The 23,000-nt window shown below is 38.5% G+C and overlaps 6 protein-coding genes across 6 annotated transcripts in view; 2 read left to right on the forward strand and 4 right to left on the reverse strand.

Annotated features, from left to right (window-relative positions):
• The first annotated feature begins 4,731 nt into the window (after positions 1 to 4,731).
• On the forward strand, positions 4,732 to 8,127 carry LOC106294672 (WD repeat-containing protein 44). The gene is made up of 6 exons (XM_013730286.1): positions 4,732 to 6,684; positions 6,762 to 6,919; positions 7,017 to 7,068; positions 7,161 to 7,243; positions 7,346 to 7,439; positions 7,533 to 8,127. Exons 1-6 carry the CDS (start codon positions 5,088 to 5,090, stop codon positions 8,114 to 8,116), a joined length of 2,568 nt encoding a protein of 855 aa, XP_013585740.1. The 5' UTR covers positions 4,732 to 5,087; the 3' UTR covers positions 8,117 to 8,127.
• An 89-nt stretch (positions 8,128 to 8,216) lies between these two features.
• LOC106294673 (ribosome biogenesis protein BRX1) lies at positions 8,217 to 10,294 on the forward strand. The gene is made up of 8 exons (XM_013730287.1): positions 8,217 to 8,666; positions 8,757 to 8,898; positions 9,103 to 9,181; positions 9,253 to 9,377; positions 9,460 to 9,561; positions 9,660 to 9,728; positions 9,809 to 9,907; positions 10,023 to 10,294. The coding sequence occupies exons 1-8, from the start codon at positions 8,455 to 8,457 to the stop codon at positions 10,158 to 10,160; spliced, it is 966 nt and encodes a 321-aa protein (XP_013585741.1). The 5' UTR covers positions 8,217 to 8,454; the 3' UTR covers positions 10,161 to 10,294.
• Positions 10,295 to 10,828: 534 nt separating this feature from the next.
• Positions 10,829 to 11,884, reverse strand: LOC106294674 (stem-specific protein TSJT1). The gene is made up of 2 exons (XM_013730288.1): positions 11,245 to 11,884; positions 10,829 to 11,151 (listed from the first exon to the last, which is right to left on the reverse strand). The coding sequence occupies exons 1-2, from the start codon at positions 11,813 to 11,815 to the stop codon at positions 10,961 to 10,963; spliced, it is 762 nt and encodes a 253-aa protein (XP_013585742.1). The 5' UTR covers positions 11,816 to 11,884; the 3' UTR covers positions 10,829 to 10,960.
• A 2,479-nt stretch (positions 11,885 to 14,363) lies between these two features.
• Positions 14,364 to 16,797, reverse strand: LOC106295178 (probable E3 ubiquitin-protein ligase HERC3). Its single transcript, XM_013731010.1, has 6 exons — positions 16,102 to 16,797; positions 15,779 to 15,988; positions 15,598 to 15,708; positions 15,161 to 15,529; positions 14,961 to 15,068; positions 14,364 to 14,876 (listed from the first exon to the last, which is right to left on the reverse strand). Exons 1-6 carry the CDS (start codon positions 16,444 to 16,446, stop codon positions 14,547 to 14,549), a joined length of 1,473 nt encoding a protein of 490 aa, XP_013586464.1. The 5' UTR covers positions 16,447 to 16,797; the 3' UTR covers positions 14,364 to 14,546.
• Positions 16,798 to 16,893: 96 nt separating this feature from the next.
• LOC106295177 (plant intracellular Ras-group-related LRR protein 6) lies at positions 16,894 to 21,350 on the reverse strand. Its single transcript, XM_013731009.1, has 21 exons — positions 21,182 to 21,350; positions 20,815 to 20,878; positions 20,584 to 20,720; positions 20,416 to 20,502; positions 20,246 to 20,321; positions 20,086 to 20,160; positions 19,850 to 19,919; positions 19,688 to 19,765; positions 19,542 to 19,602; positions 19,358 to 19,436; positions 19,149 to 19,239; positions 18,986 to 19,046; positions 18,817 to 18,884; positions 18,666 to 18,736; positions 18,422 to 18,559; positions 18,237 to 18,341; positions 18,007 to 18,137; positions 17,832 to 17,928; positions 17,668 to 17,742; positions 17,532 to 17,587; positions 16,894 to 17,431 (listed from the first exon to the last, which is right to left on the reverse strand). The coding sequence occupies exons 1-21, from the start codon at positions 21,244 to 21,246 to the stop codon at positions 17,359 to 17,361; spliced, it is 1,758 nt and encodes a 585-aa protein (XP_013586463.1). The 5' UTR covers positions 21,247 to 21,350; the 3' UTR covers positions 16,894 to 17,358.
• Positions 21,351 to 21,712: 362 nt separating this feature from the next.
• The window catches only part of LOC106294770 (period circadian protein), a 1,836-nt gene continuing 548 nt past the window's right edge, over positions 21,713 to 23,000 (reverse strand). The window contains exons 2-3 of the mRNA XM_013730420.1: positions 22,679 to 23,000; positions 21,713 to 22,618 (exon numbers count right to left, since the gene is read on the reverse strand). Of these exons, the coding sequence (XP_013585874.1) occupies positions 21,768 to 22,618; positions 22,679 to 23,000 (1,173 nt within the window). The 3' untranslated portion in view covers positions 21,713 to 21,767. The remainder of the gene's footprint in view (positions 22,619 to 22,678) is intronic.

A 23,000-nucleotide genomic window follows, 5' to 3' on the forward strand; every position in this document is an offset into this window, starting at 1 on the left:
AAAGATATGCATTTATTAAAATCAAATATGCATTTATTAAAATCGAATATGCATTTATAAAAATTAAATATGCATTTATAAAATCAGAAAAGTTTTAAAATTTTATCAGTTACAAAAAAAACATCAGTGGTCAAAGATATACATTGATTAGGATTTATTTCGATTTTATTTGGTTTGACTGATTTTCAAAGAATCTGGCCGAATATGGCTCTTGATGTTTTTGATTGTTTTGAATTTTGGATTTGCTGGTGTTGAAAACCCAGCAAGAAGGATTTAGGGGATTGATATGTATAATGGCCATCAAGATACATATTTAGATTTAAGAATTTTGATGGTGAGGTTTTTGATGGCCGGCTTATTCATCCTGCTAGAATAGCTGGTGATGCGGATGATCAAAGGGTTTGATTATGGGTTTTGATCCTTTAGACAATCCGGATTTAAGGTCGGATCAAATAGGAGAAAAATGGAGAGCCGATTTAAAGGCTTATGATTTTATGATTTTTTCTAATATTTTTTATGATTCAAATAGTTCTTAGAAACAAGATTCATATAGATCTTAGATTATTAATAAGTTTTATAAGTTTTTAGAGATTCTTAGATCTTTAGAGATTCAAATAATTTTAGAATCAAATTTCATATAGATCTTAGATTCAAGATTAATATTTGAAATAATTTTAGATCTATAGATTTTTATAAGTTTTAGGATTCATATAGATCCAAGATTCAAATATATGATGTTCTTAGATCTTTAGGTTTTGATTAGTTTACATTTTACACCACAAGGATTCTGAGTGGACCACCGTGAGAGAAAGGGAGTGATCCGCGGATTGAGGTGGTTGAGAGAGAGGTGGAGGAGCTGGCCGGAAAACTGTGAGAGGGATAGACTTGGCCGGCGGAGCAAGGTTGAGGGCCGGAAGAGATGGCCGGAAAAGAGATGATCGCCGGCGGATGGGATTGCTCAGGTGGAGAGAGTCTCGTGCTGATAACGTGTTAAGATTTGAGAGAAGATCTGTGAGAATGTGCTGTATATTTCTTATTGCTTACACCACTATATAGTGGTTCATACAAGGTGGAGTCAAATGGAAAATTGATTACAAAGATACTCTACATAATGACATGGTCAAACTCATAAAGACATAAAATTGAATGGGTCTTCTATGTGGCTGGATGTAAACCCCAATGAACTCTAGTCTTGAACTTGTATGATCTAGGTTATGGAGCATCCACTTCATGATTCATAACAATTATTTATTTAATTATTTAATTATTTATATATATATCGTACCAGTTCCAGCTTTTGATTTTGACCCAAGGAAATGTTTCACTTTAACAATACGGTGTTAAAATAGAATAAAAAATAACAACATCTATACAAACAAACAAGAATAATATTATTATTTTTTGGCAAAAAACAATCACTTAAAAATATCGCTTTTCCTTTACTTTGTTTTCTTTTTCTCTTCTAATTTTATATAAAAAATGGTGATAATGTTCGCATAATATGATGTATGGCCGAGAAGGTACTTTGTGACTGATTTGAAGTATGAAATGCTATGATTTGAATGGCTGCCGGGATGAATCAGTTATAATTACAACTAATTTATAGTATGTATCAAGTAAGATAGTTCGAGATATTATTTAAATGTTGCAACTTCTTCTTCTTTTTTAACCACATGTTGCACCTTCTATAGACTAAAAATGCTGCATCGAGAAGGTGCAAATGATTAGAACTTAGTTTTGACGAAATCATATTTATGGACTAATCATGCTGTTTACGATGGTTTCTATCGGTTCTTGACATGCACAAATTGTAGATCAGCATATCTACAAAATTTGTAATGAATTAGTAGAAGTGGTAGAATTGTAGTAGTCAATAACCCTTTTTAGCTGATTTCACTGCGATCAATGTGTACTGTCAGAATTAACCCAACAGCATTCTGACTCTTACATTATCTTCTCAATGTTATGTCACTCGTTAGCTTCGAATTTTTCTGACATACCTATATCCAATTTGCCCGTTATTTAACCAATTTATCCAAAGGTGTGGGTTACTAAATATTAAATAATGTGACACAATGTTGTAAATAAATGTGTTAAACCAAGGGTCAGAATAAAAATTAAAGGTAAAATAAGTGGAAAACAAAATGGTGGAGAAGAAAAAACCACATATAAGTGATGTTATTTTAACAAAAGTGAGAATAAAACTGAATTTGTTTTATTAAGTAAAATAAAAATGAAAAGTTATATTCTATTTGGATGGTAAATTATTGATGAAATCCTAGAGCACTAGTTTGAGGAATTTAAAAATTAGCAATATTTTTTTCAAAAATGACCATCTATTATAATCCATGAAAACGCAAAACATCAAAAATATATTAAAAACACAATGTGAGAAGATCGCTCGGAGTCTTTTTGTGATTTATTGTAACCACATTTTTCACCACTAACTTTTTTGGGTCTATAGTGCAACTCTACTACAAACAGAAACACTGTAATGCAACATATTAGGGTCATTAGCATAAATAAAGTTGTGAAATTTCATAAAACAATCACATGCTTCACGTCAAATCTTCATACTGTTACTAATGTGATCGTATGAAATTATTTGGTGTCACAACAAACAAAATCATTTGATGTTTATTGAACAAGATCTAAAATAAAAGTAAATCTGTTGGACACATCTTGCTAAGAAGAAAAGGAAAACTAAACTAAACCAATAAGCCAGTATGATCTAGGATTCCAATAAACCTCCACAAACAAATCTACTCTCTCTCTTTTTTGTCGTCCACAGCTAAAGTTTAAACCCATAATAGAAAAATAATAATAATTACAGCTCGTGATTTGATATTTTCATGTCTATGTGTCTTAAACATGTTTATGCTCGTGGTCGGTATGTCATTAGTTGTCATATGTTTTTTGGTTTCTTTTCGTTAACGTTTGCTAAATGTTTAATCTCTTTGATTAGCATTCTATAAAATAAGTATTAATCAGTAAACACACAAAAAAATGGTCCTGAGATAGAGAAGAAACGGGATGTGGTGTAAATAACGGTGGGACGGGAAATGTAGAGTAGGGAAGGGGCATGTGATTAGCTGTCCTCTTCTCTCTGCATTTACTCTTTGTGTGCCTTAGGCCCATTTCTCTTCCCTCACTCTTGTTTTTCACTATTTTCTTATTTTAAATTATAATTTTCCAATTTATGAAAATAAATAAAGTTATATAAACCTCGTATAATCACTAAAGAAATTCAACTTTGAGCGTTGCTTATGGTTGTTATTCCATTATATATTTTTGTGGGCCTTTGAAGCGAAAGATGTATAGATTGTGTTAATCATCATCTTCTTGAAAGTATATGTGATTTGATATGTTGGATGGTTAAATCGGTTAATTGATGGTTTAGTTTTGTGATGTGATACTCACACTTTGTAAGAGCTTTATACTGTTTTATTACACCGATTTATTCAATATTAAAAAACTCTAAAGTAACAGTCCTAATGCTTCATGTATATAATCTGTACGTGGGCTCAAAAATAATCCACGAACCTTAACTATAATAACCTATGTTATACATGGAAACAGAAGCGGGTACGTGGAATCGGAAGCATAAAGAAGCGCAGAAGCGAGATTTTTTAAAATATTAGGAAGTGGGTACATGTTGGAAGCGTATATCCATATATATAATTAGTACTAAAAATTATATGATGTAAATTTGAAATAAAACATTTATTCATTTATAATAATTTTGAAATGATTTTATATTAAAACTGTAAAAATACCCATAAATTAAGTTTACAAAAAATATTATATTAATTATTTTCAATACTTCATAAATAATTGACACAATATATTTCAATATGTGCTATATCTTTAATAAAAAATCTCAATGCATAAAGATAATTTATAGTATTATTTTTTGTATATTTATAACTCAATATTCATTACAATTATTATTTTTATTTTATATAGATTAAAACTACGGTTTTATATTTTATTGATATACATTGCATTTTTTTTAAAACGGAAGCGTGATTCCAAAACGGAATCGTAAGCTTCCAACATGTTTTTAAAGAGAATATTTTAGAAACGTTTTGGAAGCGAGATTCCGCAAGCGTCCACAAGATTCTGATTCCGATTCCGGTTCCGAAGCGGGAAACGGACGTCCGATGAAGCTTCCATGCAACGTACATAATAACTATCTGAAGAATGTTTTTGGCCTTGAACTTGCTTTTACGAACTATCACAGTAATTATTTTGTGATTTAAGCTGTTAATTCATTATTCTTCATTAACTGTTTACATATATTAATAAAAAATAAAATATTTGTATAAAACCAAAATAAATTATGTGAACCAGAAAACCAGCAAAACTAGTGTCGGCATTTTATCAGAAGTGTTTTCTTTAAGAACTTGCCGTATCATACATAAAAATGTAATGAAAATACAATATTAAAATTTTCTGTTAATAAATAATAAATCGATGATCAAGGAAAATTAAATAACTGGAACAATAGCAGTATGCTACACGCCTTTCTTTTATTAAACAGAAACTCTAAAATCAAATTCAATTTATTATGGTCTCCTAAGCAAAACATATGGCCACTTAAATTATTGTCAATTTACAAATCATATACCTTCTATATTGTCGGAAATTAAAATGTAATTAAATATTGAAAATCTAATCAAAAAATTAAACAAGTTTTCAGCGCCTACAAAGTGCAAAGAGGCAATGAAGTTAAACAGAGCGAAGAGAAAAAAAGAAGGTAAAAACAAAACAAAATAAAATAAAAGTTTGTTCTCTCTCTCTCCATTGATTTCTACACACAGCCATCACCGAACCTCCAACACACTTCTCTCTCTCTCTCTCTCTCTCTCTTTGCCTTTCATCGGATCTGACTTCTTCCCGAAAACCCACAATCTGATTCTTCGAATTCTTCAAAAAACACGCTTAATCCCCACAAAAGTTTCCATCTTTGACTTCACAAATTGTTATTAATTCCCCAAAAAAGTCTGCGCCTTTCTGTTTGATCGAAATCACCGGCGGAGGAATTTTCCGATGGGAATGCCTTCGCTGGCGTCACCAAAGCTGCCATGAGCAACCACCGCGAGGAAGAGGAGGAGGAGGAGGAGCCCTTCCACGACTCTCTTGATCGCTTAGTCTCTTCCTCTTCTTGCTCCTGCTCCGCTTCCAACTCCGATTACGACTCCGAATCCTCCCCTCGGATCTCCTCTCATGACCCCGAAGAGCCAGACGGTGGTGGTGGCCCCCGCCGTCGTCACCACCCATTCCCCGTCCCTCGGTTCCCAATGGGCGCTTCAAGGTTCGACCTTTGGATCTCCGAGCCCGCCTCCGTCTCCGAGAGACGCTCTAAGCTTTTAACCGAAATGGGCCTAAACCGAGAACCGGTTCGCTCCCGGTTAAAGCCCGTTTCCGATTCCGGTTCTGACATTTCTCGATCGATCTCGTGTAATCAGTTGGTCCGGCGAGATCACGGAGATTGCTCCGAAACTGTCGGCGGCAGCGCTTCCTTCGTCGTGAGATCGAAGTCAGATTGTTCCGTTAGCCAATGCAGCGATCGTGACCGTCTTTATCATCATCCTCCTCAGGGTAATTCATGTTCTTGTTTTGACTCTAAGCTCTCGCATTCAGAGATCAGTATAACAGTTAGTGCTGATTCAACTGATCCCTTGCGGTTAGAAGGAAGTTCTGATTGTGTGTTAGTGGATGAGGAAGTGGAAGTGTGTACTATTAAGAATCTAGACAACGGGAAACAGTTTGTGGTGAACGAGATTCAAGAAGAGGGTAGTACATGGAAACAAGTGAAGGAAGTGGGGACCGACACGCAGATGACAATGGAGGAGTTTGAGATGTCTGTGGGACACTCTCCCATTGTTCAGGAGCTTATGAGAAGACAGAACGTGGAGGATTCTGATAACAACGACAACGCATCAACCAAAACAACAAAGGATGATGAAGAGAGTAAATATAATAATAATAATAATGCATCAAAGTCTAAGAAGAAAGGAAGCTGGTTCAAGAGCATCAAGAGCGTTGTGACTGGTCACAGCAAAGAGAGACGAAGCAGCGATGATAAAGACACGTCATCGGAGAGAGGCGGCCGGAGGTCGAGCTCAGCTACGGATGACTCTCAGGAATCTTCTTTCCACGGGCCGGAGAGAGTTAGGGTAAGACAGTACGGGAAGTCTTCCAAAGAGCTCACGGCGATGTACAAGACGCAGGAGATTCAAGCGCATAACGGCTCTATCTGGAGCATTAAGTTTAGTTTGGATGGTAAGTATCTCGCTAGCGCCGGCGAGGACTGCATCATTCATGTTTGGCAAGTGGTTGAGGCTGAGAAGAGAGGAGAGTTGTTACTGGATAGACCGGAGCTGTTGCTTTTGGCTAATAGTAATGGATCTCCGGAACCGACTACTATGTCGCCGAGGAGAAGAGGGAGGAGTTCTGTGAGTAGAAAGTCGTTGAGTTTGGAGAACATATATGTTCCAGATTCTGTTTTTGGGCTCTCTGATAAACCCTTTTGTTCCTTTCATGGACATCTGGATGATGTTCTTGATCTTGCTTGGTCCAAGTCTCAGGATTTGCTGTCTGCATCAATGGATAAGACAGTTCGTTTGTGGAGCTTGTCTACCCACACTTGCTTGAAAGTATTCTCTCACAGTGATTATGGTTAGTAGCTAATATTAATTTAATCTGTTTCTTTCTGTGGCTATCTAAATAATAATTTGCTCTATTGATTGGGACAGTGACTTGCATTCAATTTAATCCGGTTGATGATAGATACTTCATCAGCGGTTCGTTAGATGCAAAAGTTCGCGTGTGGAGCATTCTGGATCGGCAAGTAGTTGACTGGTATGATCTTCACGAGATGGTCACTTCTGCTTGCTACACTCCAGACGGTCAGGTAAACTAAATCTGCCATGTCATTATTATCTGAAGTCAGTATCTTTTTGGCTTTAAACAGTTTTCTAATTTTCTAAAGAATGTGTTGAAACTTGAAGGGTGCGTTGGTTGGTTCATACAAAGGTAGCTGTCGTCTTTACAGTGCATCAGGTAAATGAATGAAGTTTGTTAATGTGATTTTGATTTTTTACCGTTTCCTAATGCGTTAACATTAAGTGACGGTTTGTTTTATTTTTCCCCAGATAACAAGCTGCAACAGAAAAGCCAGATAAATTTACAGAACAAGAAGAAGAAAGCTCATCAGAAAAAGATAACTGGTTTCCAGGTAATGAGAGAATCACTCACTTCTTCAGGAGCAAAATCTGAGGGGCTTTGTTCATGAGACGGCACTAAAAGTTGCTTGCTTGTGTCTCATTTCATCCCATAGTTTGTGCCTGGAAGCTCATCTGAAGTGCTAGTCACATCTTCGGACTCTCGGATCCGCGTTGTTGATGGAACTAATCTAGTTACTAAACTCAAAGGTAAAACAAAAACAAACAAAGTTTCAAGCTTTGTCTTCTGTTTACTTCATTCGCAAGCAAAAGTAATCAATCTTTTTTTCCACTATTTGACAGGGTTTCGAAACACGAGCAGCCAAATCTCCGCCTCAATAACAGCAGACGGCAAATACGTAGTGTCAGCGAGCGAGGATTCAAACGTGTACATATGGAAGTACGAATCCCCTGCTTCTCGACCAAGCAAGAGCAACAACAGCAGCAACAAGAACGTCACAGTCACAAACTCTTACGAGCATTTCCACAGCCAAGACGTCTCTGCAGCCATCTCATGGCCCGGGATGGCCTCAACAGAGTCTTGGGGAGCCACCCAAAACAGAGCCAACAACTTAGACGAAGTCTCCACAGCTAACCATCCACCCACACCTGTAGACCAGCCAGGGACAACAACTCTGGACCGACTCAACAGTCCACGTAACGGGATCATTTCGAGCGCCACGAACGGATACTTCTTCGATAGAATGTCAGCGACTTGGCCTGAGGAGAAGCTGATGTTTGGGAGGAACAGAAGTGGGAACCGTCTGAGTACGGATTTGTCTAACTCAGGGAACGTGTCGGCTTCTTGGGGGATGGTGATAGTCACTGCAGGTTTGAGAGGAGAGATTAGAGCGTTTCAGAACTTTGGTTTGCCTATAAGGATTTGATATTATAAAAAGGATAAAAGAGTGTACAGAGTGATGGTAAAGAAAAAAATCGAGTGAGGTTTGCAATATTACTAGCGAGTTTTGAAAAAAAAAAACAGATTTGTTTACAAAGAACAGAGAGGGTATACTGATCTTTTTGTAGAGTTTACAGACGCGAACAGTTTTTCTTTGTAGTTGAACCTTAGGCCCATTTAAACTTCGGCCCATTTTGTAATTGCGGAACGTTGTCGTTTTGGTGATCGTGAAGTGAGTTAAAGGCAGCTTTGTCTTTTAGGTTCGAGCCTGTCCTAAAACCCTAGAAAGAGTTTGGGGCTGTTTCTGCAATAGACGAAAAAAGAATGGGGAGGAAGAGAAAGCACAGCGAGGCTGAAGCGGCGGCTCCGGTGAAGAAGGATGACTCTGCTCCGGAGAGACCCAAGAGAACTCTGTTAGGTTGGAAAGATAAGAAAGAAGATGTTGAGGAAGCTAAGGAAGTGTCTGCTCCGTCTGCGCCTGGGTTCAGGAATAAAGAGAAGGTTCTCGTTACTTGTTCCCGTCGGATTAGTTTCAGGTGAAGCGAGTTGAGATTTGATTTTGAGTTTTAATTTTGTTTGATGGTGTAGAAGAATAATAATAATAAATCAAGTATCTGTTTGTAAAGGTACCGGCATCTGATGTTGAACATAGTGTCACTTCTGCCTCATTGTAAGAAAGATAGTAAGGTGGAAGCTAAGAGCAGTAAAGGCGCCACTCTTAATGAGCTTGTTGAGCTTAAGGGCTCTTCTTCCTGCTTGTTTTTCGAGGTAAAGTTTCCATCTTTTGTTGGTACCTCTAGGGTTTGATGCATAGAAGATGGAACAAATCACTGAACTGATGGAACTCTTGTGTGGTTCAAATTCGGTTCATTTGTTTCTCAGCTTGTAATGTCACCGTGTCTTAATTTGCTTGTATAGAGTAGTAGTAAACTGTGAACTGACGGTATGTGTTAATTTTGTTATGGACTTCAGTGTAGGAAGCATAAAGATCTTTACATGTGGATGGTCAAGTCCCCTAGTGGACCCTCTGTTAAGTTCTTGGTTAATGCTGGTAATTTCTCCAACCCCCTCGTATTCTGTTTATATGTTCTTGTTCGTCTCTTATGTTTCTGTATGGTGAAGTTCACACGATGGAGGAGCTGAAACTCACTGGAAACCATCTGAAAGGGTCACGCCCTCTCTTGACGTTCTCGTCCAATTTTGATAAAGACGTGCACTGGAAACTCTTGAAAGAGATGTTAACACAGGTCATTCTCCCATTTTCATTCCCTTGTGTTCCTGGTTGGTTATGGTTTGTACTTCCTTATGCTAATTAGTTTTCTCTTGCAGGTTTTTGGAATCCCAAAGGAACACAGAAAGTCCAAACCTTACCATGACCATGTGTTTGCTTTCTCCATTGTCGATGACCATATCTGGTTCCGTAATTACCAGGTTGGTTGAAAGTTAGCAAATCTTAGAGATCAACTATATGACTTGCAGATTATATATCCTAATCCTTAGTGAATGTCTGTTTTTATGTTCTGTTGCAGATATCAGTACCTCATAATGAGGCAGACAAGGTTGCGCGAGGTGGTCTTGATAAAATGACCCTTGTCGAGGTCTGGCTTTACCTATTAGTAACAATAATTTGCGTAGTTGTGATTCTTTAGTGTTGATTGAAATGAAAATATGATGACAGGTTGGTCCAAGGTTTTGTTTAAACCCGATTAAGATCTTTGGAGGCAGCTTTGGAGGTCCAACCCTTTACGAGAACCCATTCTACGTATCTCCAAACCAGGTACTGTGTTCTATATGCAACTTGATGAGAAGACATTTACTGATGTACCTGTAAATGATATGGTTTTCTGTGTCAAAGTCTTAATCTTTTTTTCTTTTTCAATTTTGCTCGTCAGATCCGAGCCTTGGAGAAAAGAAATAAAGCAGGGAAATTTGCAAAGAAGATCAAAGCAAAAAGGAGGAAAAAGATGCATGAGCTTTCAAACCCATTGGAGCCTGATGAGTTTGCAGACATGTGGAAGGATGATGAATGATCAAAAGTTCCATCATGTTTTTCTTGTTGTAAACTTCCATATTCACACAACCATCACATTTTTGTCTTCCTACTGTTCTCGACTCTGTTTTTATCTCTCCCTCTTATGGATCAAAAGGTGATATTTTCTTGCAATTTAAAGAGTTTAACAAGTAAAGAGTCCATCTAAAACTCTTTTCCAAAATTCACAGAAACAGTTCTTTTCATGTCTTCACTGTTCTTTTTTGTTTTTGACATCTGTTGAATTATATTAAGATCATACGAACAACATTACAACGCTATCTCTAGAAGAACATTACAAGGCCATCTCTATTAAATCATACGAACTTTTCATGTATTCACTGTTCTTTAACTCTGTTTTCTTCTCTCTTATATATATATATATATATATATATTTAGCAACTCTCTCTTATTATATCAAAAGGTGACTTTTTGTGTTTCTTTTCTATTTTTGTTGCAAATTGACTAGTTCATCTGTAGCTCTTTGCAGTGTAAGATGCCAAAAAAAAAATTAGTTTCTTTGTTCATATTGCATCAAAGTCAAATTCACAGAATCATCAACACATTGTCTTTCTACTGTTGTTTTCTTCTGTCTCTCTTGTGGCTCAAAAATTGAAATCGTTTTGTTTGTTTCTTCATCTATTTTCCTTGCAATCTGAGAAGTTCATCTAAGATGCAATTTAGTTTCTTTATTGATATGGCATCAAAGGCCCTCTAATTACATAAAAGAAAGTAAGTAAACGGATAATGCAACAAGACAGCAGAAGAAGTAACAACTCAAAGAGTTTAAAATAAAAGAAATTAACGAGAATTAGCAAGAGCCCAGTTAGCTTCACTTCCTCTCCTAGGAATGCCATTAACCTTAGAACAAGCATCCACTTTGAAATTAGCTCCACATAACACACCTTCACTATCAATCCTCGGCATCGCCTTCATCTCGTTCATCGGATGTTCAAAGCTCTTAAGCCCCGTCTCACTGTGAAACATACACCCTGCAAGAAACACAAAACATCAAACAAACACTTCAGATCTAACTCACAAATGTTATTTCTTTACACGAAAAAGCTTGTGTGCCTTTGACTTACCAGTAGGGAAAGGAGCAAACGATTTAGCACATCCTTGCTTTATAATCTTCACATCATCAGACATCACAACAGATCCATCGCCAGAGATCCCCCAGTAAAGACTCTCTCCTCCATCAGAGCTCAGAGCCGAGAAAACAGAGGAGGTCTGAGTATCGTAGACAACGAAGGCGAAGCTTCCTTCTAACCCCCTGAGGACTTGATCAGCAGGGTAAGGACCGCGGTCACGCAGTGTTCGGTAAGCTTCGATCACGAACATGGCTTCGCTCGTGTTCTTCCCCGCGAGTCCGTACTGGCGGTTCAACGTGCAGAGATTGGTTAACGCGCCGAGAAAGGTACAGTAGATGCCGTCTACACCGCAGAACAGCCTCTGGCGAAGAGGGGTGATGGGACGGGAGTAGGCTAATACGGCGGAGTCGCCGAAGGTCATGGAGAAAGCTGTGTCTTTGTGGAGAGAGAGGAAGTCGGAGAGGGTTTCTCCGGGGAGTTTTGGGTATTTGCCGGAGGAGTGAGACGCCGGGCTGTTGAGCTCTTCCGGTGGGTGAGCGAAAGCCTTCTGAAATATTGCCAACATTTTTGTTTTCTTTGATCAAAGTTTGAATCTTTTGTTCTTTGTTTCCTTGTTGTTGTTGTGGTGGTGGTGAGGAGAAAGTGTTGATGTAGGAGAGTATTTATACGGGGTGATTCCACGTGATGGTGACTAGGATTATTAGATTTTAGATAAGACCATCTTCCGACATGTCCGACGTGTTCTTATCCGTTTATTTTTTTTAATGATTCCATTTTGTCAAAAGCTAGTCAATTAACAACTTGATTAAATCCAATAACTTGTAAGATTGTCTATCTTTGTAATGATACGATATTTTAACGTGCCACGTTAGAAAAAGTACTAATTTCTTTTTCGCTAACGTTATATAATTGTAGCATTTTTTATGGTTTCTGTAATATGTTAATAACATCTTTTGATATAATATATTTCTGTCAAATCTTGCGGTTCTAGTAGTGGTACATTGAGATATTTAGTATAATGTTTTCTTTTAGCATAATGTGTTTTTATTGGCAACTAGCATTATTTTAAGTTTTAAATCATCTCTTTTCTTTTGTCGTAGCTTTTTTTTTTTTTGTGCAACACTGTTTTGTTGTAGCTCTTTTCAATTTTGTTGTATGAAATTATGTTTCTATCTAAAACTGATGTAAAAAAAAGCTGTCAAAAATAAAAATCTAAAACTAAGAGTATGAATGGTGACCAAAGAACGACGAGCAATAATGCATTTTCTAACGTTTCTAAAAAAATTTCTTCTCATTCCTTTCAGTTTTTTTTAAGATAAATAAAGAACAAAAGTATTTCTTGTTAAATTTGAGAAGAAACAACCATTCTTTTTTATTCTTGCAATTTTATTCTTTTACGTTCATTTTCTATTCGTTCATCTTGTTTTCAGAATATTTAGTCGAAGCCTAACTGATGTCACGATGAAAAAGAAAACAAACTCAAAATAATAGAATCGCCCCATTATAAAATAAGTAGATAACATTATGATAAAACGTGAGATTTCTACTAATTGCATCCTCGATAACTCCCCTTTCTTTTTATGTATTTCGCCGTTGTAACGTTACCGACATAATTAACTACGAAGGGAAAGTTAGATCAACGTTAATCAATTTCTTGTGGATGTAAGGTTGGATCCTCGTCATTCCCATCAATTACTCTTTGACTATGCTCTTTGGAATTTTCCCCTTTAACACATCCAAATATTCCAAACAAGGAATGTCTATGATGCACAGCGATTAGGGCTACGAACCAAACCGAAATGATCTTCGACTACAAACATCAAACATCAACCGGTTTTGATCCGGTTCATACAAAAGCGAGCTAATTTATTTACCTATCTTGGATCAACAATGTCAACTACGAGAACGGCCATAATTGAGAAACATTCTAACTCCCAAGCAGCCACGGAGTGAGTCATGATCAAGCTGAGATCTTTCGTTATCTCCAAACCCAAGAATGCTCGACCATTGAGTGATCACATTTATACAAACATGAGCTAGCCTGAGAAACATAGTGTGGTTCAGTCTAGAGATGTTAAAATGGGTCTGAAGCCCACGGGCTTTAACGGGCTTAATATAAACGGGCTGACCTGTGACCCGTTTATCATCATGTAGAAATAAGTTAATAACCGAGTTTATACGGGTTGGCCCTTTAGGCCCGTTTTGTTAATGGACACATCCGTTAAATAAATTGGTGTCCGTTTAGGTCTATTTATAAGTTTAAAAAAAAATACAAATTTATATTTAAAACAAATGTAAAGATATTTTTAAGAAATTTATAATTTTTATAATTTGTGTTTTTGAAACAAAATAGTCATATTGTATTTAGTTTGTGTGTTTTTATTTGAAAAAGTTTTTATTTTTGTTATAATTGTGTTTTAAAACTTACTATAACTTGGGTGAATTGTTATTTTTGATCCTAGTCATGCGATTGAAAGTTAAAAGACTTTAATGGAGTATTGAAACAATAACAATAACGTCATTACATAAAACGTCATAAGGTTTCTTTGGATTAACATGGTAAGAGAGAAATAATAAGAAATTTGTATTTAAAAAAAATAATCTATATGTAAAAAATAATAATAAACAGACATTTCCATGTTAAACGAGTTCAACTGGTTCACAGTTAAATGGGCATACAGTTAACGCGATTTAAACAAACATGGTCTAAACAGGCCCGGATAGCCCGCATTAACATCCCTAGTTCAGTCCCAGCCAGAGCACTACTTTGTTCTGTTTTGAACATTACTTGTGTTTGCTTGCGTTCCAAATGAGAGCCTTTGTTCACCACTTTCTTCCCATAACTTTTTTGATGTTGTGTGTGCGCTTTCATCAAGAATACAATAACCAATAATCACTAAGTATTCCGTCCCACTAGTCCCTAAGCTGAGCATATCTCTTTGTAATGAGCTTCCAAAACACATTACTATAAATCCTAGTGGCCCATCGACGATTTTGGTAACCGACACTTTCTGTTTTTGGAAACCATCATTATTTCCAACTACCCTTTTATGACATCCTCAATTATTGCACTATGTATCTCCAACTACCCATTTATGTTCACACGGATTTCGTACATTCCAAAGGTGGATCGACGTCATTCCCATTCCATTACAATTCATACCGGAAATATCTTTGATACAGTCATGGACTAACAAAAAAACATCAAAAAGATACAAATCATACAAAAGACACTAACCGGTTAACCCAATCTCAAGCCGGTTCATACAAACAGGCTTGTTTATTTACCTCTTGGATCAATAAAGTCGGCTACGAGAACGGCCACAATGAAGAAAGATCTCGGTAGGTTCCAAGCAGCCACGGAGCGAGTCGTGACCAAGCTGAGCTCTTTCGTTATCCCCAAACCCGAATATGCGACCACCTTGAGTCACCACAATGGTGTGATACAAACCTGTGCTTACTTGACACACACGGTGTTGTTTCAGACACTCCAACACTCTTGGCCTCAGGACTTTGTCAGAAACTCCTCTGTCAGGGAAGCCAAGGCTTCCAAATCCCATCCACCCAAAACCATACAACAATCCACCTTCCACTAATACAAAAGTCTTTCTCTTTCTTGCACACACCTGCAAGCCAGAGCAGAGTCATGATAAGGGCCTTTCTTACAAAGTTTAGAACATGGGAACAATCAACATATGTAAGGATCTAACCTGGACAGCGAGGCAGCTGTTGAGACTGACCAAAACTTGAGGAGTGATCTTGTCGTTTTCATCTCCATGGCCTAGAGCACCACAGTAACCTTTACCCCATGTGTATACCTAAGGGTTCAAAGAACAATCAAAACAAGATTCTTCTGATTTCTCAAAACCAAATTGAGACATAGAGAGAGAGATGGAAACAAAGAACTTACACGGCCAATGGAATCAAGTGCCACGGCGTGTTCATCCCCTGCAGAGACGCGGAGTATATGGATACCTTTTCTTTTAAAAGCCTGAATGACACGCGGCTGGTGCTCGTCCTGCTGCTCTCCATGACCAAGACAGAAACTAGATCCAGAGCCAAACGAGTACACCGAGCCATCTTGTGTTACAGCTAAAACATAGCTCGGTCCCGTTGAAATTTGCACCACAGGGCCAACGCTTTGAAGAGACTCAACAGCTTTGGGTACTGGTCTGTCCAAGGTATCTCCATGACCAAGCTGTCCGTGTGTGTTTGATCCACAAGTAAACACACGCCCTTCCCTTGATAGAAACACAGTGAAGTGAAGCCCTGCAGCGGCCTGGTACAGAAGATGAGATCAGGAATGTTCTATTAACTCAATTTAGATACAGTTGGTATCAGTTTTACCTGCTTACAAGGAGATCCCTTCAAAGCCTCAACAAGCTTAGGCCTAAATATTGGACGGCTGATATCTAAATGGCCACAGCAATGCGATGAATTATCACCACATGTGAGAACCTGTGCAGGATTCCAAGTGAGAATGCATACCCAATGAGACAAGTTTTTATAGAAAGAAGAAGCAACAAACCTCTCCAGACTGCAATACAAAAGCAGAGTGGTTCTGTGTGGCTGAGACTTGAGCTACTTGAGCAGAGAAGGGGAACTCCACAGGCGTAAACGCAACGCATTGAGTAGTTTCTGGTCCATGAGCAAGAACACCAGACAAACTCGACCCACAAGAGTAAACCTTTGAGTTGTTGATTAGCAACGTGTGATACCTTCCCGTTGTAACTTGCATCTGCACAAAGCATGATGAAACAAATGCATTTGTAATCGTCATATCATTCAGAGCTATACACCTATTCTTTACTCAGTTAATGAAAAGGTTCACCAAAGAAAATGAAAACATACATTGCCTGCAGAGGTTTCAACCATATCCGAGGATTGCTCAACAGACTGCAAGAACCTCAAAAGCCTCTTCCAGTTCCCCTCACAGTTAGCGAAAAGCTCCTTCTGCGTAGCCAAACCCATTCCAACATAGACAGGATGCACAGAGCAAAGCTGAGACGCCGCGTAATCAGCTAGCGACCTGAACTTCAAAGGGTACAATCCAAAGCAGCTCCCTCCGAAAACCTTCTTCGAGGTCAGCTCCAAGCTGAGCAGATCAAACGCATTGAGCCTCCCAGATGTCAACACCTCCAAGATCAAATGACAAGGAAGATCCTCAAACGAAACAATCCAGTTTCCGCCAGCCATGAATATGAGAACGGAGTTTTCAGAATCGAACGTAAAGGACGAGACTTTATGAAAGGCTTAGATTATAAAGGACAGATTTTGAGACGAAATCTAGAGCAGTTGAAGTAGCGTATGAAGAAGACGTTGGATGGTAGGAAGAGATAGGAGATCGAATAGGAGAAGGGAGTTTTAGATGAGAGTTTCGCAATTGGTCTATTCGAAGATCGAAAACTAATCATGAGAAGGGGTCAGATCGCTAAGGAATCAATCCCACCAGATTTCTTCAGAATTTTACCTGCAAAAAAAAACAGAGTACCAAAACAGAGCAATCCCTAATTGATTTGATCCAGAACAAGAAGAAGAAGAAGAAGAAGAAGAGTAATGTGAATGCGCGAGGAGCTTACCTGGAACGCAAAAGCTATTGACTTTATTAATCAACAAAATGAAGCCAAAAAGTCTAAAAGGAGCTTTTTTTTTATAAGAAAATGATGAAAGACGTGTGAAGATGAATAGAAAATTCAATGTCTTGCTTCTTAAGCTTCTTCGTCTTTTGTGGCGATGCTTCCTCTCTGTCGTGGAGAGAGTGAGTTTGCAGAATCTTTTGGGGCTTTCATTAGTCCTCGTCCTTTGCACTCTGTTATTTGTTGTCGAGTTTGTGGTTGAGAATCAGAAGCCACAGAAGACAGTTGAACATGTCGCCAAAACTTTATGAGGTTAGCATTTGACACTGAGGTTGGAGAAATCAATAACCAACCGGTTTGTAAGAGTCTTTTTTCTATTGAAGTCACTGGAAACAAAAGCAAGATCTCTTACACAAGCGGGTCTCATCTCTCACCAATAAGAATCAATTTGGTCACACAAACACACAAATGTTACAAACAGTGAAACAACAACATATATGAATATATTGCTATGTTCATGTTGTAGAATCTACTAAACTGGAATTCTGTCTTTCAGGTAGTTCAAAACCGCTTTTGTTCCTCTTTCTAGAATTGGTCTCCTGATGCTGTTTTCAATAATGTTGGTGAAAAGGGAAATATAAATCAAACTTGTTGTTTGTATGATAAATGAATTTGAGTTGATTTTAAATGGATGGAAGAAAATACCTTCTTAATGGGTTCCCATCAAGCCTTAGAACCTCAAGTGTTGGCTCAAGCAAACCCTAAGAAACAACACATGATTTTGTTATCAGAAAATTTTAATGCAATTTCTATGTTCCAGATAGAAAGAAAGGCGGATTACCAGTTCTGGAGGAAGACTTGAAATGTTGTTGTTGGATATGTCCAGATGTTTGAGTGAAGTCATCTTCTTGATATCCTGATTGAGAAAAAAAAAAACTTCGGTTAATTAGCTGACTGATACAATTTCCACTAAACCACAAAGTAGACAGCTTATAGCAAACATACCTTGGGAATCGATTGAAGTAAATTTTGGCTCAGGTCAAGGATAAGCAGGTTAGATAAGTTGAGGATATCTTCAGGGACTTCAGACAGCTGGACTCGGCTGTCAAGTGAAGAATCATCTTAAACTAGACAACAGTAACTAAATGGGCAATGAATAATGTAACGTACAAAAACCAACCTCAAATAAAGCTCTTGTAGCTGTGGCAAGAAGGAAAACTTGGGATGCCCTCCGGTGCCCAAGGAAGCTGGATTACCACTTAGGTCGAGAATCTGAAGCCCAGAGACTGTTTGAAACCCATCCAGTGGAATCTTACAAGCAAATGAGAAAAGTAAGGTGATGGATTAGCGTCTTCTATTGTGGCAGCTATAGTGAACTCTTTAAATCTTTTCTCCACAAACATCACCAACCTGTTTCAGGAGATTGTTATCTAACTTCAAGCACACAAGACCAGGAAGTGACTTCAAGATTTCACCGGGCCAGTCTTTAATCTTGTTCCTTGACAAAATCAAAGTCTGCAAATACAAAGATAATATCAAATCTTTAGCAACCATAACAGGTTTTGTATATAGAAAGTGTGTTTATGGAAAACTACCTGGAGGGAAACAGAAGAAGAAAGCTGAGTAGGCAATTCCTCGATAGAGTTCTTAGAAAGATTAACTTTCGTGATTTCACCAGACTCCCAAACTTGTGAAGGGACAGCAGTCAAGTTGAGACCTTCCAGAGAAAGTTCCTGGAGTTGTGTTCAGCGTCAATCGATTAAGAACATGAATTCCTGTTTTCTATTACGAATATAGAACTCTTTTTAGGATGGTGCTGAGATCTGTGATTTCACTTACCTTTGAAGATATGGACATACGAGCTGCTGAAGCAATTACATTCTCCTTCGTCGGAGTGCTTGCACTAGTTTCTACAAATGGAAACTTTTAACAGTTAGCCACAACCTCTTAGATGAGAGAGAGAGAAAGAGTGATGGTTGGACTAATGTACCTTCACCATTAGATAGACGGCTCCTAAGATACTTTAATAGAGCAGCTGTAGGACCATTTACTAACGTGCTGAAGAGTCAAAAAACGAAAGAAATATTGGTCTCTTGAAGTAGCAATCAAACTAAGACCAAGGAATCAAGAAACCAGACAGTGGGAGAGTTAAAATTTACCTTCTAAGGGTTCTCAAAGGATTGCCAACAAGCACAAGCTTTTTCAGAGTAGTCATGTTTCCTACAAGAAAAGGAGAGAACAAGAATCATTATGCTAATTGCTATTTTAATGATGTCATATGTAAATTCATTAACAAGCAGGGGATGCAAAAATGGCAAGTACCGAGTTCAGGATGCAATCCTGTCAATGAATTATTTGAGAGATCAAGGTACGAGAGCTTCAATTTACATCCTCCAACTGGATATTCCTTGAGCTGAAAATCAGGAGAAATCACAAGGGTGCAGGCCATTATTTAAAAGATAGTGATTGTCACTACATAAAGGATTATATAATGACATAGAATGTCAGAAAACAAGAAATGAGCACAATACTTGATTAGAACGAAGATCAAGTGTTCCTAGACGTGATAGATCTCCAATCTCTGCTGGTAATGTCGATAGTGAGTTCATTCTGGCATAAAGTACAGAGAAGAGAATGTCAGTAGTGAAAGTCTCTAATTAGATACCATGTAGGACCAAACAAATCTTTCTTAAGAAACAGTTCGTAGAGAATGACCCCAAATAGAACTCCACAAGAGAAGAGCAACCGCCTATTGATGGTGGGATAGACGAGATTTCTGCAAGAATCGAGTACGAATACAACTCAGCAACTACATACAAGGAATAAGTTACAGAAACGTTATCTTCTAGGATTTGACTTACTGTTCTGATGAAGGTCAAGCCGGATAAGACGTGAAAGGCTTCCGATATTTTGTGGTAGATCAACCAACATATTCTTAGCTGCAAAGTGAAAAGATATTAACATGTGCCCCCACAATCTTTTAATACGTAAGAAACGGAGAATAAAAAACTGAATATCATTACATGCATTAAGTTCTGTAAGCATGGTCCACGATGCTATCTGTCTCTCAGAGAGAGCAGTGAGCTTGTTTCCCTGCAATAGGCGTAAATAACATTGGTAAATCATCTATCTATAAAAACCATTGCCTTATCTTTCTTTCAGACTGCCATACTCCACTTGGATAACAGTGAAAGAGGAAAAAAAGAAATGCTAAGTAGCCACTATAATCTAGAGAGAAGAAACGACACCAGTCTCATACCTCCACATCCAGCTTGGATAATTTAGAACAGTTGGCCATGTCTTCATGCAAACTGGATATTTGATTATTTGAGGCCTGTGGATTATAGTAAAAGCACAATCATTACCATAACGAATATGAGGATAGAAGTAAAAGAAAAATGAACTGATCCAAAAGCAACCTTCAAATCTGATAAGTCTAAACATCTTCCTAGAGATTCTGGAAGTTCCTTAAGACGATTGCTTGAACAGTCGAGCCTGAAGCAATCACAAGGAGTTTTAATCAATTATGAACTGTGAAAGCTTAACGTTTCCAATGCCCTAATTTAATTTTATGCCAGGATTAACTTACTTGACAAGAGAAGTTGCAGAGCCAATTTGCTCAGGAAGTTCTGAGATGGAGTTGAAGGACACATCCAACGACTTCATCGCCGTAAGCCTACGAATGAGAGAGCATCTGACCATTATTACCAAAGTCAACAAAATGGAAGCTAACAAGAAAGCTCAAGAAAACACTCACTCCCCAATGGCAGCAGGAAGTTGAGAGAGTTTGTTGTGACTGACATTTAACACAACCAAACAAGCAAGGTTCTTAAGATCTTCTCTTAAAACCTCTATTTCGTTATGTGCCAAAATAAGCTTCTGTAAATCAACCGCCTACAATGTGCAAGATGGAGGAAACTTAAAACATTTCAAGAAGTGTGATGAAAGAAGAAGAATGCATCAGTGAAAAAGGATTTGAATTGATCACCTCCCACCAGTTTTCTCCTTCTCCGGTTGTTTCCAGACATTGATACACCTCTGTAGGTACCTCCCTGCAAAATTGAAATCACCCCTCTCAAATCAAAGACTTTGCAGCAGCTCATATAAAATGGGATGATCTAGTGAGCACAAGTCGATACAAGATCTGATTCTAAGCAAAACCTTTTGAATTATAAAAAGTATTTACAAGCAAAAAAAAAAAGAAGAAAGATTCATCATTTACTGGAGATGCATCTAGTTTTTCTTAAATGATTACATACACATTCCCCGATTAAAAGATAATATTCACATTCTATCCAATTTCGAAAACTTAAAAGAAAAAGAAAAAAAAAACAATCGAAGCTAGTGGATCTAACCGGAGAGATCGATTGGAAAGGTTGAGCGAACCGGATGTTCGAGCTGCCTTCAGAATCCGATCCATTGCCAGACACAAACAAACACTCTCTGTGCCTGTTCTTCTTCGTCTCCTTCGCTAATCGCTTTATGAACAAAGATGTGAACGGCGTCGTTTCGAGAATACGCTTTAACAAAACAAAATTCACAATATAATTCGTATTTTCTTTTTATATTATAATACAGCTTGACTGGGTCGGGTCTATGGGCCGGCCTATTAAACCAGAGAGACGATCAAAATATTGAACAAAAAGTTATGCGAGTACGTGAAGCCAAGTCTTCTTGTCTTGTGCTCTTTCTGCCGTCTTTTTTTGCTATCGTTACTGTAATGATGATGCCGAGAATGATTGATCATCATGACCATGGCACGAGCGATGATCATGTCACACACTATTTCTGGTCTTAATGAAAGTTCATTTATTTAAAACTTTGTGTTGGTAATGTTGGATTATTCAACTTAATGTGACGCTTTTATCAAACCAAAATATGACATATATCCTTATGAGTGAGATTATATTATACTTTTGTGTTTCTATGGACACTGAAAGCTTAGACGAGCATCTCGTTTGAAGTGGGTGCAAGAGCTTCTTCAGCCACGGTTCCTTTGTCTGACATGTGCTTGTCTTGTCCTGAAACGAAAGGTGCACAATGGGAACAGCTTGGTGGTTGTTGGTATATAGGAGGGCGGTAATAAGGTACGCTTGGGGTGCAACCACCGGTTTGGCATCCCCCGGAACCATAACCAGGATTAACCCTGACCCCTGGAATCACAAAACCGGGAATCTGTGTGCCTGGAACCGTTATGGGAGGGATTGATATGCTTGGGACAACTACACTTGGTACACTACCACTAGAGCCACCTCCTATACCGATACCAATCCCTTCTCCTGAACCACTACCTTGTCCAATGCCTTCACCGTATCCACTACCTGGAGCTCCAAAGACAGGACCACAGTTCGGTTGGCCAGACCCGGATCCTCTTCCTTCTCCATAGCCACTGCCTCCACTGGAGCCAATGCCTTCTCCATATCCACTGCCTCCGCTTGAGCCAATGCCTTCTCCATATCCACCGCCACTTCCATAGCCCCTACCTTCACCATACCCCATAGGCTTAACTGTTTGGTCAGGATCTTCTGGTTCACTCGCCAGGGACTGCACTTTATGATCAGGCTTTTCTTTGTGATCGAGCATAGTTTTAGGATCAGGTTCTTCTAGCTCACCCCACATGGGTTGCAGTTCATGATCAGGCATGACCTTGTCCTCAGGCTCCTCTGGTGCACCCGGCATGGACCGTAGTCTATGATCAGGCATGATCTTGTCCTCAGGCTCCTCTGGTTCACCTGGCATGGACCGCAGCATATGGTCAGGCATGATCTTGTCCTCAGGCTCCTCTGGTTCACCTGGCATGGATTGCATTTTGCGATCAGGCATGATCTTGTCCTCAGGCTCCTCTGGTTCACCTGGCATGGATTGCATTTTGCGATCAGGCATGATCTTGTCCTCAGGCTCCTCTGGTTCACCTGGCATGGATTGCATTTTGCGATCAGGCATGATCTTGTCCTCAGGCTCCTCTGGTTCACCTGGCATGGATTGCATTTTGCGATCAGGCATGATCTTGTCCTCAGGCTCCTCTGGTTCACCTGGCATGGATTGCATTTTGCGATCAGGCATGATCTTGTCCTCAGGCTCCTCTGGTTCACCTGGCATGGATTGCATTTTGCGATCAGGCATGATCTTGTCCTCAGGCTCTTCCGGTTTACCCGGCATGGACTGGAGTTTATA

This window comes from Brassica oleracea, chromosome C5 (genome assembly GCF_000695525.1).
Source record: "Brassica oleracea var. oleracea cultivar TO1000 chromosome C5, BOL, whole genome shotgun sequence".
NCBI classification, from domain to species: Eukaryota; Viridiplantae; Streptophyta; class Magnoliopsida; order Brassicales; family Brassicaceae; genus Brassica; species Brassica oleracea.